Genomic DNA, 14670 nt, shown 5'->3' with positions numbered 1-14670 from the left:
TGGCCACCTATCCCAGTCAGGCAAGCCAAAGGCTCGAGGGACCTCCACCACTCTGCTATTCTGTGGCCCTGGCTTCTCACCCCCTCCACATCTGCTCCCAGACCCTCCCATGTGCCCTCATGGTGACCTCAGGCCATCAGGGAAGTAGAATCTGGCCACTGTTTGGGAAGCCTGTCCGCCTCACACCCTGCTGTGGCTGCAGACAGGTGGCCCCCCTCTCTGAGCCTGCCTTCCCTGTGTCTTACTCTGGTCTGAAAGATCCCGAGGAAAAGTCATTGTATCAGTCCCTGTGCCCAACAGGGACTCACCTAACCCTATGCAGCAACCTCCCACCCTGTCCCCATCCACTCAGGAATCCTCAGGCTGGGGCACCCACCTCCTCTGCGATGCTCAAGCGCCCCTGCCATGGAAACAGAAAGTGAGTCGGTGACTCCTGGTTTACTTAGAAATGGTGAGGGCCCCAAGCCCTTGCCCTGAGGGCTTGGGACAGCCAAGGGGCACTGATCCCACGGTCCAGCCTCAGGAGAATGAGTTCAGTCCTCTTGGCTCAACTCCACCCAGCCGTGTAAATCCAGAGGTCTGGCAGTCCAGAATGTGGAGGAGCTAGCCGAGGCCACATGATGGCCAAGATTAAGCAGTCTGGTGACCAGCAGGCCGTCACCTGCAGTCTGACCCCATGGTGGACAGCCAGTGGCCTCCTGGGATCTGGGTGACTGGGGCCAGGTGCCCAGGCCCGGGCCAGGGCGGTGGCAGAGGGCATATGGCTTGTGCGATGAGACCAGGCAGGGCCTGCAGGGAGGCACCCAGGGCGTCCAGGCGGCTCTCCAGGGCAGCCAGGCGTGCCTCCAACTCCTCCTGCTGGGCCTGCAGCTCTGACACCACCTCATACGCAACGCTCTGTGCCTGCAGAGACGGAGAGACAGAGCGAGGGACTAAGGACTGAGGGCTAAGGGCAGTCAGGGCCACCAGTCTCTTCAAAAAACAGCTGGCCAGGTGTGTGACCAGCAGGGGGCGCCAGGGTGCGAGGCGCTGAGCAAATAACACAAATACTGGGCTAGAGGAGGTGTCATGCTCCTCCTTTGGGGACCCACACTTTTGCCCAGGCTATCCCTTACCTGTCCCTACTTGTTGAGAAAGCAGGGTGTGACATTTGGAGACATCCAATGTAGCCAGCCTTGAGATGGCTCAGAGGCCTCTCTGGTATTTTATTTTATTTATTTTTTTAAAGATGTATTTATTATGTATACAGTGTCCCACCTGAATGCATGCATGCTGGCCGGAAGAGGGCCAGATCTCATTACAGATGGTTGGGAGCCACCATGTGGTTGCCGGGAATTGAACTCAGGATCTTTGGAAGAGCAGCCAGTGCTAACCTCTGAGCCATCTCTCCAGCACTGGTATTTTCTTTTTATTTATTTATTAAGCTGTGGCACCACCACGTAACTTTGTCTTGCCTGGAATGCTCTATATAGACCAGGCTGGTCTCAAATTCATCAGTCTCTGCCTCCACAGTGCTGGGATTACAGCTGTGTGCCTCCAGACCTAGCTTGGCTGTATAAAATACTATTTTAATGTATTTACATGTATTTTTGAGACATAGTCTTCAGGCCATCCTACACAGCCATGTGAGTACTGGAATGATGTGAAATGAACCACTATGATCTTTGGCTAACATCCCTTAACTCTACAAACTGAGATAGGGGGATCAGGAGTTCTAAGTTGTCCTTGGCTACACAGTGAATTCCAGGCCAGACTGGGCTACAGGACACAGTCTCAAAAACAATGTAACATCTTCAGAGGATATTACTGGGTAGAATGGGACTGGTGGAGCCAGTGCCTAGAATCCTCCAGTGAGGGCCTGGGGGCCGTGGCTCAGGGGTGGAGCCCCTGCCTGAAATCCCCCAGTGAGGGGCTGTGGTGTGGTTCAGAGGTACGGCCCTGCCTAGGGTCCTGTATATGTATTCAAGGCTGGGTCTCTGCAGCCTAGGCTATTTTTGACCTCCTGTGTCAGCCTCTGGAGAAGCTAGAAGCTCCATTTGTGGTTCCATGCCGGAATATTCATCAGGAATGTAAACTGAAGAGCCAAGTTACTGATTTGGGTTTCCAGCCTCCTCTGACTGGACGTTATCTGTGTGTTCCTGGGGCCTCAGGTCCTCCCCTCCTGTCCTGCACAATGCTCACCTTGGCCAGGTCAGCCAGTGTGTTGGCCTGATCATTCACCTTCCCTTGTTCAATCTTCACACTCCGGAGCCTGGGAGGGGAGGGATGGACAGGGGCAGGTCAGGCTCCAGAAGGCCACAGGGCTGAGGGTAGGACACAATCTGGCCCAGATCAGCCCATTCCCAAGAACCTGGCCACAGGCCCACCCATAGGACAGACATTCTCTGCTCACTAGAGACACGCCTGTGGCATGCCCCTCACATGAGCACTATGCACCCCCAGACTTCCAGTCACCCCAAGACTTACTTCTGAGCCCTGGCAGGAACCGGCAGAGCAGAGGAAAAGAAAGAGAAAGAAAAAGTACAATGCAATTTTAATCTCATGTAGCAATGTGCTGAAGTGCCCACCAGCACCCATCACCAGTGCCCCCCCATGACCGCCCAGGACTTTGCAGGGGCCCATGCTCTGCTGGAAATCGCTGCCGCTATGGGCAGGGATCTGGTCTCATAAGGTGAGAGACCAGCCCCTAGGCCACCTGTGTCCCAGCACCCAGGGCCTTCCAGGCAGTCCTGGCTGGCTGCCCATCACTGCCTTTGGACCCACAGCCAGCGAGTGAGTGGCAGGTGCCAGGTACTTTTCCTCCATGGGAGGCTTGCTTAGAAAAACAGCCTGACGTGAAGACCGCGGTGCCTGCCATGGTGTCAGCGAACGGCCAGGACTTGAACCTGATTAAACGTGGTGCCCCTGACCCCGGGAGGGCTGTTGCCCACAGAGAGGCTGCCCTGGTGGGTTCCTGCAGCTCCTCCCCCTCCCAGGCTGTGGCCTGCTTCCTAAGTTCCAGCACTCTAGCCCTGCCACGCTCTGAGTGTCACAGCACCACAGGCAAAAAATAAAAAAAGACAGCATGGCAGACAGACATGTTTTACACACCCAGCATTGGGAGCCCCGCAAGGACCAAGGGCGGCCACCTCTCACACCAAGGACCACCAGGACTGGAGACATTCAGACTCCTCCACTCCCACCCCCAAATCAGATGTGCCTCTGTGTGTTTTCCCCAGGACTATTTCTTTTTTTGGGTTTTATTTATTTGGTTCCTGGAGGCACTAGTTCCATTGTGGGGGCTCTTTACCTGCCCCAGCTTGTGATGCCTCCCCCCACCTCCCTGCCTCAGCCTGGGCTCTGCACCCTCCTTCATACAGCTAACCCTGGGACTCCTGCTTGTGCCTCTTGGCCTCTCTAGGTCACAATCCAAACTTGTTTAACCTCAGTGAGAGGTGGAGGGTCTAGGGAGGGGTGATGGAGGGGCCTACATCAGCCCGCCATCTGCGGCTCCCTGGGAGCCCGGTGTGCAGGAAGGGAGCTGCGAAGGCGCTGGACTTACTGATGGATGGCCTGAAGGAACTTACGCTGGTGTTTCCGTACCCGGCCCTTGTCTGGCTTCTTCACTAGCCTGGTGTGTTTGTAGATGAGCCACGTCTCCCTGAGAACGTTTGCAGCGGCGTTTTTGACCTAGGGATCAAAAAAGAACAGTTCCTTAGGGTCATTATCAGATGACCTGAAACTTCTGCCACTTTCTAGAAACCTCTGGAAATCCAAGGACTACCTGTTTAGGAGTCACAGCACTGTGAGCTCACAGTGTGTCTGCACACTCAGAGCTATGCAGCCTGGGTACAGAACAGTCAAATACTGAAAATGAAACTTTTCCAAATAGGGCTGCATGCAGGGTGCACGCCTGTAATCCTAGCACTCAGGGAGGCAGAGGCAAGAGGATCTTTGTGAGTTCAAGCACAAAGCAAGTCCAGGACAGTCATTTCTGTTTCTACAAACAGAAATCTTGTCTTGCAAAACCAAAAAAGAACAAAGAAACAAAAAAAGAAAAAAATTGCAACTTTGCACATACATACAGCAGTGGTTCTCAACAAGTGGGGTGCGGCCTCTCTGGGGGTCAAAGGACCTTTCCCCGGGGCCATCTAAGACCACCATGAAAAACACAGACATTTAAGTTACTATTCATAACAATAGCAAAATTACAGTTAACAAACACAAATTTATAGTTGGGGTCACCACAACATGAGGAACTACATTAAAGAGTGAGAAACGGAAAGTTGAGGAGCACTGTTTTACAGGGTTTTATGTATGTAACCAAGACTAGCTCCAAACTCACTAGGTAGCTGAGGCTGGCCTTGATCTCCTGCCTCTGGCTCGAGTGCCAGGATGACAGGTATGCAAACACTGCCGACTGAGCCATTCACTCATTTTATACACGGGGAAACTGAAGCACAGAAAGGGCAGTGTGCAAATGCCAAAGAGTTGGGTGCAGTGGCGCACACCCGTGATCCCAGCACTCTGGGAGGCAGAGGCAGGCGGATTTCTGTGAGTTAGAGGCCAGCCCAGGACAGCCAGGGCTACACAGAGAAACCCTGTCTCAAAAACAAACAACAAAACAAAACCAACCAACCAAGTAAACAAACAAAAACCGCAACCAAACAAAATGGTGAAGTGTTTGTGGTGTGCACTTAGTGGCTAGGTCCAGAGATGGGAGCACTGCCCCTCTGAGAGCTGAGGGCACGTGGACACTGCGCTGAGCCTGCGCTGCTGGGGGACCCTGCAGGCTGGCTGGGGCCTCACCCGCTTGGTGAGCTGTGTGTCCATCATGAAGTTGTGCACGTGTTTCTCCGCCTTGGTGAGCTCCAACTTCCTGGCCACAACGGCCACCACAAGCGCGGTGCAGCCTGCTCCCTGTGAGGGGACACAGGTCAGAGCCCAGCACGGGGCACTCCTCTTCCAGGCAGCCCTCCCCATGCCCTGGCCCACTGCCACAGTGGGAGAGACGGAGGGGACTTCGCTACAGCCTAACAGGATGCCTCCAACACCCAAAGGTGCCAGCAGGTTGGGGAAGGAGTTGGCAGGTGCTGAGCCCAGGCACAGTGGGCACAGAGTGCAGATAAGCCTGTCTCGATTCTGGTCAGGATAGGGCCTTTAAGGACGCAGAAGCCTCTTTTTGAGAAAAGCCATTTGACAAGGTCAAAGCAACTTGCTGGAAAATTCTGGAGGGAATGCTACAGTCAGGACAAATAGCCTGTGCATGGGGCATGGAGGTGGGCTGTCATCCATGCAGAGGCACAGAGGAATGCGAGCAGCTGTGGGTCTCCCAGAGCTGCCCCCCAAAAAGCCAGGTCGGGAAGCCTCAGATTCAAGGAGAAAATGATGGCTCCTGGAAATGAGAAAGCCAAAAGTGTGACTGTCTGTGCACAGAAAGGGGCATTGGGTGATAGGAGAGGGTAGAGAGGTGGAAGCAAAAGCCAGGCAGGTGCAGTGCCAACAGTCCCAGCAATTCAGTAGGCAGAAGCAGAATTGCTGGAGTTCAGGGGTTTGAGGACTGCCTGGATCATAGTTAGATTGTCAAACTAATAGCTAACTAACTAAATAAATGAATGGGGGCATGGCTCAAGGGTGGGGCTCCTGCTAGAATCCTCCAGTGAGGGCCTGGGGCTTGGCTCAAGCTGCTGGTTAGAATTTGCTGGAAGGACTGATAATTCTAAAGCTGTGTCCATTAAGGAACTATCACTAACCACAGAAGTTTCTGGAAGGGACCTGGACCATTAGGGAATGTAGTTTTGTATTCCCTCCAGGCCTTTCTGTGCTGGAAGGCTTCACCCTGGGGCTCCAGGAGAGTGGGCCAGGGCCCCACCTTATTGCTCTCTTTCTCCTAGGTGGAACTTGGCCAGATAACTTAGCCAAGATGCCATGAAGTCTTTTAGGGAGAAAGGTATGTGTGGGCTGGGCTTGGCCAGAGCAGACTGAGGTCTGTGTGATGGAAACTTTTCCTTTAGTTTCATACTGTTTTGAGATAACATTTCATATGGTAGCCCAAACTGGCCTGGAAGCTGCCACCTCCTGTCTCAGCTTCCTGAATTCTGGGATGATAGGCGTGTGCTATCAGCCTGACTGCTGATCCTAGTTCTGCAACAATACAGCTTTGCCTCAACAGGAATGGTGGTCTGGCTTCCAGAACGGGCAGTGGCTTAGAAGCTGTTGCCTGGCCTCTGGTGGCAGCAGCATGTCTTTAATCCCAGCACCTGGAGGCAGGGGCAGGAGAATCTCTGACTTTAGGGCCAGCCAGGGCGACATAGTGACATCCCTGTCTCAAAAAACCAAACAAAAGACGAGAAAACTGTTGCTTCAAGCAGGGGAAAAGGAATTTGCTGTCCCAAGTGGACCACACCTACCGAGGCTGAGAGAGAACAGGCTTTTTCTGCCCGGCTTCTTGAGCCACTACAGACCTTTAGAGGTGCAGAGCTACTCGGGCTCCCTGCAATCAGATGTGGGGTCAGCTGGGGCCTCTAGGCATGGGTGTTGTCTCACTGGACAACACTGGCAACATTAGAACAAGCCAACGGGTGGGGTCCCAGTCTGCAGGCCGTGCAGCAGCTTGCACACTCACCATAATGCCAGTGAGCAAACACACGCCCTTCCCACAGTAGGTGTGCGGCACCATGTCCCCATAGCCGATGGACAAGAAGGTGATGGAGATGAGCCACATGGCCCCCAGGAAGTTGCTGGTCACTTCCTGCTTGTCATGGTACCTGGTGTTGGGGGGATAGACAGGGTTGGGTCATTCCACGCTGCCCTCATCACCTTTGCTCATCACAACCTTAGGGATGGGGACAGGACTTTTCCAAGAATGTGGAGGGCCTGGGGGGTAGGGAGTGATGAAGGGCCTGGTGTAGGCTGGGATGGGGGTACCATGCCCTCCCCCATGTTCTTCAGCATCTCCCCTAACACCCATGCTATAACCCCTATGACAGTACCAAGGATGGCGCAAAGGCAGAGCCACATAGGTAAGACAAGCATGGAGGGTAGACACTAGGAAGAACTTCCCATACCATGGCCATCGAGGCCTGAGGAAATAGGGCTGGGGGAAACAGAAGGCCAGCGGTGGCTGTGATGTAAGGAGAGTGGAGGGGTGCTAAAGAGGTGGGATGAGGGGCACAGAGGGACATGCTGTCCCTAGCCTGAGGCCTTGGGAGAGGGGAGGGCACTGGATAGCAGAGCTGGATTTTGGTTTCTGCAGGACAGGCAGCCTGAGGCCTCACTTACTAGAGCTGTGGGGTCTGGGCACCCCGATCGGGGCCAGGACTGATGGGGAGTCCCAGGCAATGGGGAGGGCTCTTAACCACAATCCCTAACTTTCCAGAGATGTTTCTGTACTTAGTTTTGATGTTTTTTTTGTTTTGTTTTGTTTTGTTTTTTTGAGGCTGGGCATCACGTACCCCAGACTAGAATCAAGCTTGCTGTGTAGTCAAGGATACTCACCCTGCCTCCACCTCCCTAGTGCATGGCGTCACCCCCATGCCAGAATGCATGGGTACTTTGGAGTGACCAGGTGCAGGGATGGGTACATGCGGGCATAGGGCTGTGGGGTCGCAGCAAGGCAAGGTGGCAAACAGCAGTGGCCTGGTATTTAAGACAGGCTGGATGATCCCTTTACTGGGCTCCTAGCTCACAGGGGTAGTGCAAGGAGGGCCCTGAAGTCCCTGCTCTGACCAGTGGGTTGGGCTACAAGAGTAGCAGTGGGTACACGAGGTTCCTGAGGGCCAGCCTGGCCCCTAGGAGACAGAAAGATGAGAGAACGGGTCTCCCACCATGACCTTTCCGGACTAGGCACAGGGCAGATGGACCTCATAGTCACTAAGACATTCCTGTACCAATGAGGCCCAGCTGGACCTGTCTCCGATCAGTCAGGCCGGGGACCCCATGCAAGTCCCATGATCCTTGAGGACCTTAGACTCCCGCTCTGGGGTATCGGGGGGAGGGAGGATGACAACATTCCCTTCCTCACTCCACACCCCCAGGCAGGCCATGGGTGACCTGACACTCCTGGTTCCCAGAGCTGACAAAAATTCTGGACTCTGGATTTCCCTTCCTCCCAGCCAGGCCCATCCTGGTGGCCAGCTCCCCTCCCTCACAGCTAATCTTAAATTCTTGGCTGGTGGGACAGCAGGAGTAGGAAGCTGGGTGGCTGGGTCACGAGGGTTGGGGACGGAGGGGCTGGAGGCAGCTCTGATGAGCGTAGACTCACTTGCTGGCCCTAGGGTCCGGAAGGCCAGAGAGAGGGAGGGAAAGCAAGCATTAAACTTGAGTCTGTACTCAGTGGCCCCAGCCCTGAGCTCTACCCCAGCTTCCCAGAAATAAGAGAGCAGGCTATCAGTGAAGGGGCCAGGCCGGAGGGCAGCTCTGAGCCTGTGACCCCTTCTTCTGGGCTAATGTCAGAGGCCAGTGTGGGAGGCCTGGAGAAGGCTAAGGACTGAGCAATGGGCCTCCCAAGAGACAATGGAGACTGAGGACACGGGCAGGGATGGCCCAGCGCCCACCCAGAGGGGCCGAGGCCCATCCTGCAGGCGCCTGCAGGGTCATGGGAGGGCTGTCTAGCAGTGAATGGAGGGAGGTGGGGACCTGGGTCTGGGCTCCCGGCCAGTCACCTCTCGCACACACGCACTGTCCAGGCAGCGACTATCCAGGAGGAGATGCTGAAGACCAAGAGGACGGTGCCGGGGCAGATGGTCATGAGCGTCTTGGTGACAAAGCGCGTGTTGAAGGTCACGCGGTTGAGGGCCCCGATGCTGCGGCTGGATGCGTCGGTGAAGATACGGCTGTGCAGGAGCATCACGCGAGCCAGCAGGTAGAGGCGCAGGAACATGGGGATGGACAGAAGCACGTCCAGGTCTGCCTCGGCCGCTGACGGAGCCAGTGAGAAGGCCAGCCGTGCCGTCCACGTGAAGCGGTAGTGGCCGGGCACAGGGTGGATGGCACACACGGCCAGCTCCAGCGAGATCAGGGACATGCGCTCCCACGTCATGGCGATGCGCCAGTCATCTGCACCATTGTCCACCAGGAACAGCTGTGGGTGGAGGGGTGGCTCCCTGAGCACAGTCAGTCCACAGTGTGAACCCTGCCCGGGCCTCAGCCCATCTGGCTCGGGATTTTGGACAAGGATTATTTTTGTTTGTGCATTTTTGAGAGAGGATCTCATGTAGCCCAGGCTGGCCCTGACTCCTATGTACTCAAGGATGACCCTGAAGTCCTGCGCCCGGAGATCTGTGGTCTGACCCTGTCTCATGATGCAGCGGCGATGGCAGTCCCTAGGCAGCTTTCCTGCCATCGGGAGGGGAGCCGTCTCACACTCTGTAAGGTGATACCTCCTCCACGGCCCATGTGCCAACCAGTGACCTCATCACTGTTAGCTCTCAGTCTGACCCCCAGCCCTGCAGCCCAGAATCTGTTCGTCTTAGCAACATTTCCATTCTGGAACTTCTCAGCAATGCAGAGCCATGTGGCTTTGGGCCTCCCTCAGCCTCCATCCCTCGACCTTGGGTCAGAACACTGTGGTCAGAGCAACTAGCCCCCACCCAGTATCAAGGGGCTGACTGGAAGAGAAATCAGGTTTTAGCTGGGCACCAGCTTTTATCCCGCCCCAGGAGATGGTGACAAGATCAGTAGTTTCCAGCCTGTACTACCTGAGACCCTGTCTCAAACACAAACATACATACACACGGGATCCTGGAAAGCAGACAAGGGGTCGGGACATTGGGAGGGTTGGAGTGGACATTATCTCAGAGGCTCTGCCCAGTTTTGGGTCACACCTCAGCAGTGGTGACTACCAACCTGGATCTCACGGGCGTGGTAGAGGACAACAAGGCCAAGCAAGATGACAGTGGACAGGCTGATGAGGCATTTCAGGGCAAAAGAGTACAGTGACTCCTGCACACAGAGAGGGGGCGCTGTAGGTTCCTGGCATTGCCACCCAGACACCAGCTGAGTGAGGACAATCGCTGCCCAAGCAGGGTCTGTCCCTGTGGCTCCCCGACTCCAGCTCCTTGGACTCACATGCAGGCAATCTGGCTACGTGTGGCCAGAAAATGTCCCTGTGTCACACACCCCTGCGGCTCTTGGCAACTCTGTGCTGCATGCAGCCCCCTCCCACATGCCCCTCCTGCGTCCCTCACCCTTGCTCCCGAGGCCCAATTGAGGCCCCAAACTCAGGCTGATCAGACACACCTTCGTGTATACACCCCAGGACAGCTCTGTTTCTGTCACCATGACGACAATCCCAAACATGCCAAAGATGAGTGCATAGTCACTGAGCCGTTTACGCTTCTCAAAGAGGGCCCTTCGGTGGCCCAGGCGGTGGCTGACTGTGGAAGGCTTCCCAGAGCCGGGCCTGGCCTCCTCTTCCTCTTCTTCTTCCTGTTCCTGGGGGTGGCCCCTGGAGCCACCTGGTGACAGCCGGGCAGGCTGAACCTTGGCCACCATCTGCAGGCCTGGGACTTGGGCGAGCTGCAGGGGACGGTCTGCCTCGGGGTCCACAGGCTCCCAGCCCAGGAATCCAGGCCCACTGCCCAGAGGCCACCCCACACTGCCATTGTGGCTGCGGCTACTCATGGCCTCCTGTCTCCCTGGGCTGGTCTTGTGGCAGGCCTGTGGGAGCCCAGCATGGCTCAGCAGCGGGGCTCCCAAACAGACCTGTGGAAACAGAAAAGAGTGAACCTCAACCATGGCCATTCCAGAACATACCAAGGCTCCGGAGAATCCTGAAGGCATTGCTTGTGTGGAAAGGGGTTTTCCAGCTGCAAGCCAGCACCATCTCTGATGTCATGGACACGGGCATGCCGTGAAACTATGCCCCCTTCCCCTCAAACTGCTGTAGTGGAAGGTGCTGAGATGATCTGTGTGTCCGCAGGGCCCGCTGCACACCATGCACCACGCTGCATGGATGAAGAGGCAATTTTGAGCTGTGACTCAGCTCCCCAACACACGTGCTAAGCACAGCCCGGGAGCTTCCATGTTCGCTCCCCTGAGACAGTGTCCTCCTAGGCAAGCTGCACTGGCACAGGGAAGCCACCTCAGGGGCCAGTCCTAGACTCATCTCCAGTTAAAAGGATTGTCTGTGGTCCAGGCACAAAGGGAAGTCCTGTTCCCGTCTTATAAAGCTGACAGAGGTTGGCAGTCGGCTTCATTTTCAGCCGGCACTGTGTTAGAGCAGGGACTAATGAATGCCCCCAGGAAGTGGCACAGGCTGCCCCACAGCTGTGAGAGGGAACCAGCCTGGCCCTGACCCTAAGGGCCTGTGAGCCGGGGACACCGGCTGGCAACTAACCAATGCCTCTCTTCACCTGGCCTGGGATACCAGCTCAGCCCACTTTCTCTGGTCCTCTGTGATTTTATATATTTATTTTAGAGGCAGGTTCTCAATCTATAGCCCTTGTTGGCCTTGAGCTTATGTCACATACCACGTGCTGGGATGACAGCTGTGAGTCACCGTGCCAGGTGTGGTAATACAGACCTATCATTAAGTGAGTGGGGAGGCTGAGGCAGGACATAGTGAATTTCAAGACCAGCCTGTACTACAGAGTTTGAGGCCAACTGGGCTACATGAGACCCTGCCTCAAAATAAAATAATAAAATAAAATAAAACAGGATCAATAGGTGTCCCCTTGGTGCGAGTCTCCAGGAGGGACTCGCCTGCCCACACCCCTTCACAGGACCACAGTGAGAACAGCCCATGAACCTCACAGGACACTAGACCCTGTACGGTGGTCATGCCAGCAGCCAGAGGGCAGATGAGGCGGAGGAAGGCCCGGGACTTCTCAACAAACTCACTGGCTCCTTAAGGTGACTGGCTCTGCTTGCCCATTCCCCAGCGGCCGCCAGGGAGCTTGCCGGGCCGGACTGGCCGCCCAGGCGCTATCTCTGAGTACCGTGACCCCGGCTCAGGGTGGCCGGCGAGCGCGCACTCATGTCACCGGCTGTGCTACATCCACCCTGGTGCTCGGACTTTGAGAACTCAAGCGTCTCCCACTCGCAACCTGCCCTCACCGGGGCAGTCGCGCACCCACTCTTCTGTGTCCCTGACCCTGACCCTGTGACGACACCATCCCCAGCCGTATGGCCCAGGAACTCGCAATTACCGGCCTCCCGCTTCCTCACGCCAGTACCTGCGGGCGACGGCGGGGACCTGGGACCCGCGTGCCAGCGCGTCCCCGCCGCGGCCGGTCAGGGAGGGGGGCAGCACCGCCCCGGAGGAGCGACGTCTCGGATTGGCTGGCCGCGCTAGGCCCCGCCCCTATGACCCCCGCAGGCCCCGCCCAAACTTAAAGCTCCTTCCTGGGTGCTCTGCAAGGATGGGAGCCTGCGAGATAGATGGACGGTTGTGCACGCGCGGCCAGCTGTTGCAGAGTCCTGCAGCTGAGGACCTCATCTCTGGGGACAGACAAACTCACCACAGGAATCCCTCAGTCCTGAACCGCAGCTGCCTTGCGGGCAGGAAGAGCTCCAGGGAGGTGGAGTCATCAGGGCTGGGGAGCCCCCCAACACGTGCTGCCCCCCCCTTCACGCAGGCAGCCCTACAGGGCTCGCTCATGCAAGTTTTTATTTTGAATCAGGGTCTCATGTAGCTAGGTTGGGCTCAAACTCACTGTAAAGCGCAGGTGGCCCTAGAACTTACTAGGTAGCCCTTGAACTGGGTTGTGACGGAGGATGACCTTGAACTCCTGTTCCTTCTCTTTCCACCTCCCAAGCATTGGGACAGGCTTGGGCCACTCTTCCCAACTCATACAAAGTTTTTATGGTCTTGTATTTCTGTTTGTTTGTTTGTTTTTGTTTTTGTTTTTTTTACAGGGTCCCACTCTGTAGCCAAGGCTGATCTCCAATTTATTCACTGAAATCCTCCTGCCTCAGCCTTCTCCCTGGGGGTGCTGGAGTGACAGGTATCTCCTAAGACATCTGGGGGCCCTATTCTTCCCCCCTTTCCCCAAAGTCATACCATCACTGAAAAGTTGGGGCGACTGTCCAGATGTGTGTGCAGCCCTGGGTCCTCCCAGGTGTAGCCCCCCCAGGTCCTATCTGGTTCCTTCCGGGCCTGCTGTCTCTGTGCAGCTCAGAGCAGGGGAAGTGGCCTGGGACCTGACGACAGTACTGAGCCCCAGCTGAGCCCCCAACACAGTGACAGTCCAGGCTAGAACTCACTATGTAGCTGAGAATGACCTTGAACTGTTCCTCCCGTCTCTACCTCTTGGGTCCTTGCCAGGGAAGCCCTCTACCAGCTAAGCTTTAAGCACTGAGCCACCTGACACACCCCTCTTCCACAGCTCCCAGGGATGATGGACACACCCCTGCTTGTCACCCAGATTGGGCTGCTCACTGCCCTAGAGAAGACTTCCTCAGGGGTCTCTGTCTCACCATATACCCCCTTGGTGCCCATGGCCACAATCAGTCCAACAAAGGAATTTACAGCCTCCACAACCACTTCTGCCTCGGAGATACACCCCTTTCCCTCCTCGGGGCCACCTTGCCTTGAAGAAGCCCCTCAAGGAGGTATCCTAGCAACCAGCTGGGATGGGCCTGAGGCCTGCAGGAACCTCAGCTCTGGGGACCTATGATGCTGGTAGCAGGGAATGAACAGACTCAAATGCAAACTGGCTGGCTGCACCTTCATCCTAGGCCAGGCTCAGGGGGACATGGGGACAGGAAGGGAGTGGAGGAGCCACAGCTGCACCTAAGATGCCACTGGACTCCTGGAAACAGCCTTGCAAACCTGTCTTCTGGAGATTGCTGGACAGAAGGCCTGAGGGCTGAGCTACCAGCCCTGGGCAGTGACTGCTGGACCCTGGGGAATCCTTTTGGGGCTGGAGGCACCCAGAGAATGGGGCTGAAGCAGGGGTGGCCTGGTCACACACTCTCCTCTTCTCTTCACTGCTCCCAGGAAGCCACTGCTCAAACTCTGACATCAGCTAGGCATGGTGGCATGTGTCATCCCCGTACTTGAGAGGTGCAGACCAGAGGACCAGAAGGCATGACCAGCCTTTCCTACATATATAGCAAGCTAGCCTGGGCTACAGCCCTGTCTCAAAGTGAACAACAAACAGAAAACTCAAGAGGGAGTTGGTCACAGCTGTGTGTGCAAAGGCCCTGGGGCAGGAGGAGAGAAGGAAGTCATGGGACAAGTTGGGGTGCACATCTTGGGGACTAGCTCTGGGCTACCTGGGGTTCAGAGGTCTTGGACTCACCCATCCTGTATGCAGAGCTTATATTCTCAGGGGTAACAGAGGCCCCCAAAAAGACAGACCTCAAGTAGGAGAGACACAGCCCCAGTCCTGGATCTACAGGAAGTTAGCCTCCCAGTAAGAAACAAGGTGTCACCATCAGGCTCCTGGAGACCTAAGCCATTCACCTTCAGCCAGCAGTGCCTCTCTTTGTCAGCCTTCACCATGTGATCTCTGTGAACAGGCCCTCCACCCCTGCTGAGAGGGCAGCACGGGGCACTGTGTCCAGCCATGGGTGCTGTTCTTACTACACTGTGACTATTGCCCAGGCCTTTTCCCTTAAGCTTCAGGAGTTTTTTGCTCTTGTTGTTAAAAGTTTTAAATTTTTGATATTTTGTTTTCCCCTTTAAAATTTTTTTTCTTCTTTTCTTGTTTCAAGGCAGGGTCTCATGTAGCCCAGGTTACACTC

General features: G+C 55.7%; 1 protein-coding gene across 1 annotated transcript; it reads right to left on the bottom strand.

The window, feature by feature from the left end:
- Positions 1 to 423: 423 nt before the first annotated feature.
- Positions 424 to 10701, bottom strand: Kcnn1 (potassium calcium-activated channel subfamily N member 1). Its single transcript, XM_055618809.1, has 9 exons — positions 10219 to 10701; positions 9826 to 9921; positions 8643 to 9061; positions 6605 to 6746; positions 4789 to 4899; positions 3542 to 3669; positions 2467 to 2475; positions 2182 to 2251; positions 424 to 903 (listed from the first exon to the last, which is right to left on the bottom strand). The coding sequence occupies exons 1-9, from the start codon at positions 10600 to 10602 to the stop codon at positions 658 to 660; spliced, it is 1605 nt and encodes a 534-aa protein (XP_055474784.1). The 5' UTR covers positions 10603 to 10701; the 3' UTR covers positions 424 to 657.
- Between the last annotated feature and the right edge of the window lie 3969 nt (positions 10702 to 14670).

The sequence above is a fragment of the Psammomys obesus genome, unplaced genomic scaffold, assembly GCF_907164565.1.
Source record: "Psammomys obesus unplaced genomic scaffold, mPsaObe1.curated_primary_1811, whole genome shotgun sequence".
NCBI lineage: Eukaryota > Metazoa > Chordata > Mammalia > Rodentia > Muridae > Psammomys > Psammomys obesus.
Note: the sequence above shows the minus strand (reverse complement) of the source record. Positions and strands in the feature narration are given on the sequence as shown.

Bases quoted from the DNA above. Each gene is read 5' to 3' on its own strand.
- Kcnn1 (XM_055618809.1), bottom strand. From the start codon at position 10,602: ATGAGTAGCCGCAGCCACAATGGCAGTGTGGGGTGGCCTCTGGGCAGT. The intron at 3,670-4,788 runs GTGAGGCCCCAG...TTTGATCCCTAG, and splicing joins ACACACAGCTCACCAAGCGG to GTCAAAAACGCCGCTGCAAA. The intron at 904-2,181 runs GTGAGCATTGTG...CCGTCTCTGCAG, and splicing joins CACTGGCTGACCTGGCCAAG to GCACAGAGCGTTGCGTATGA.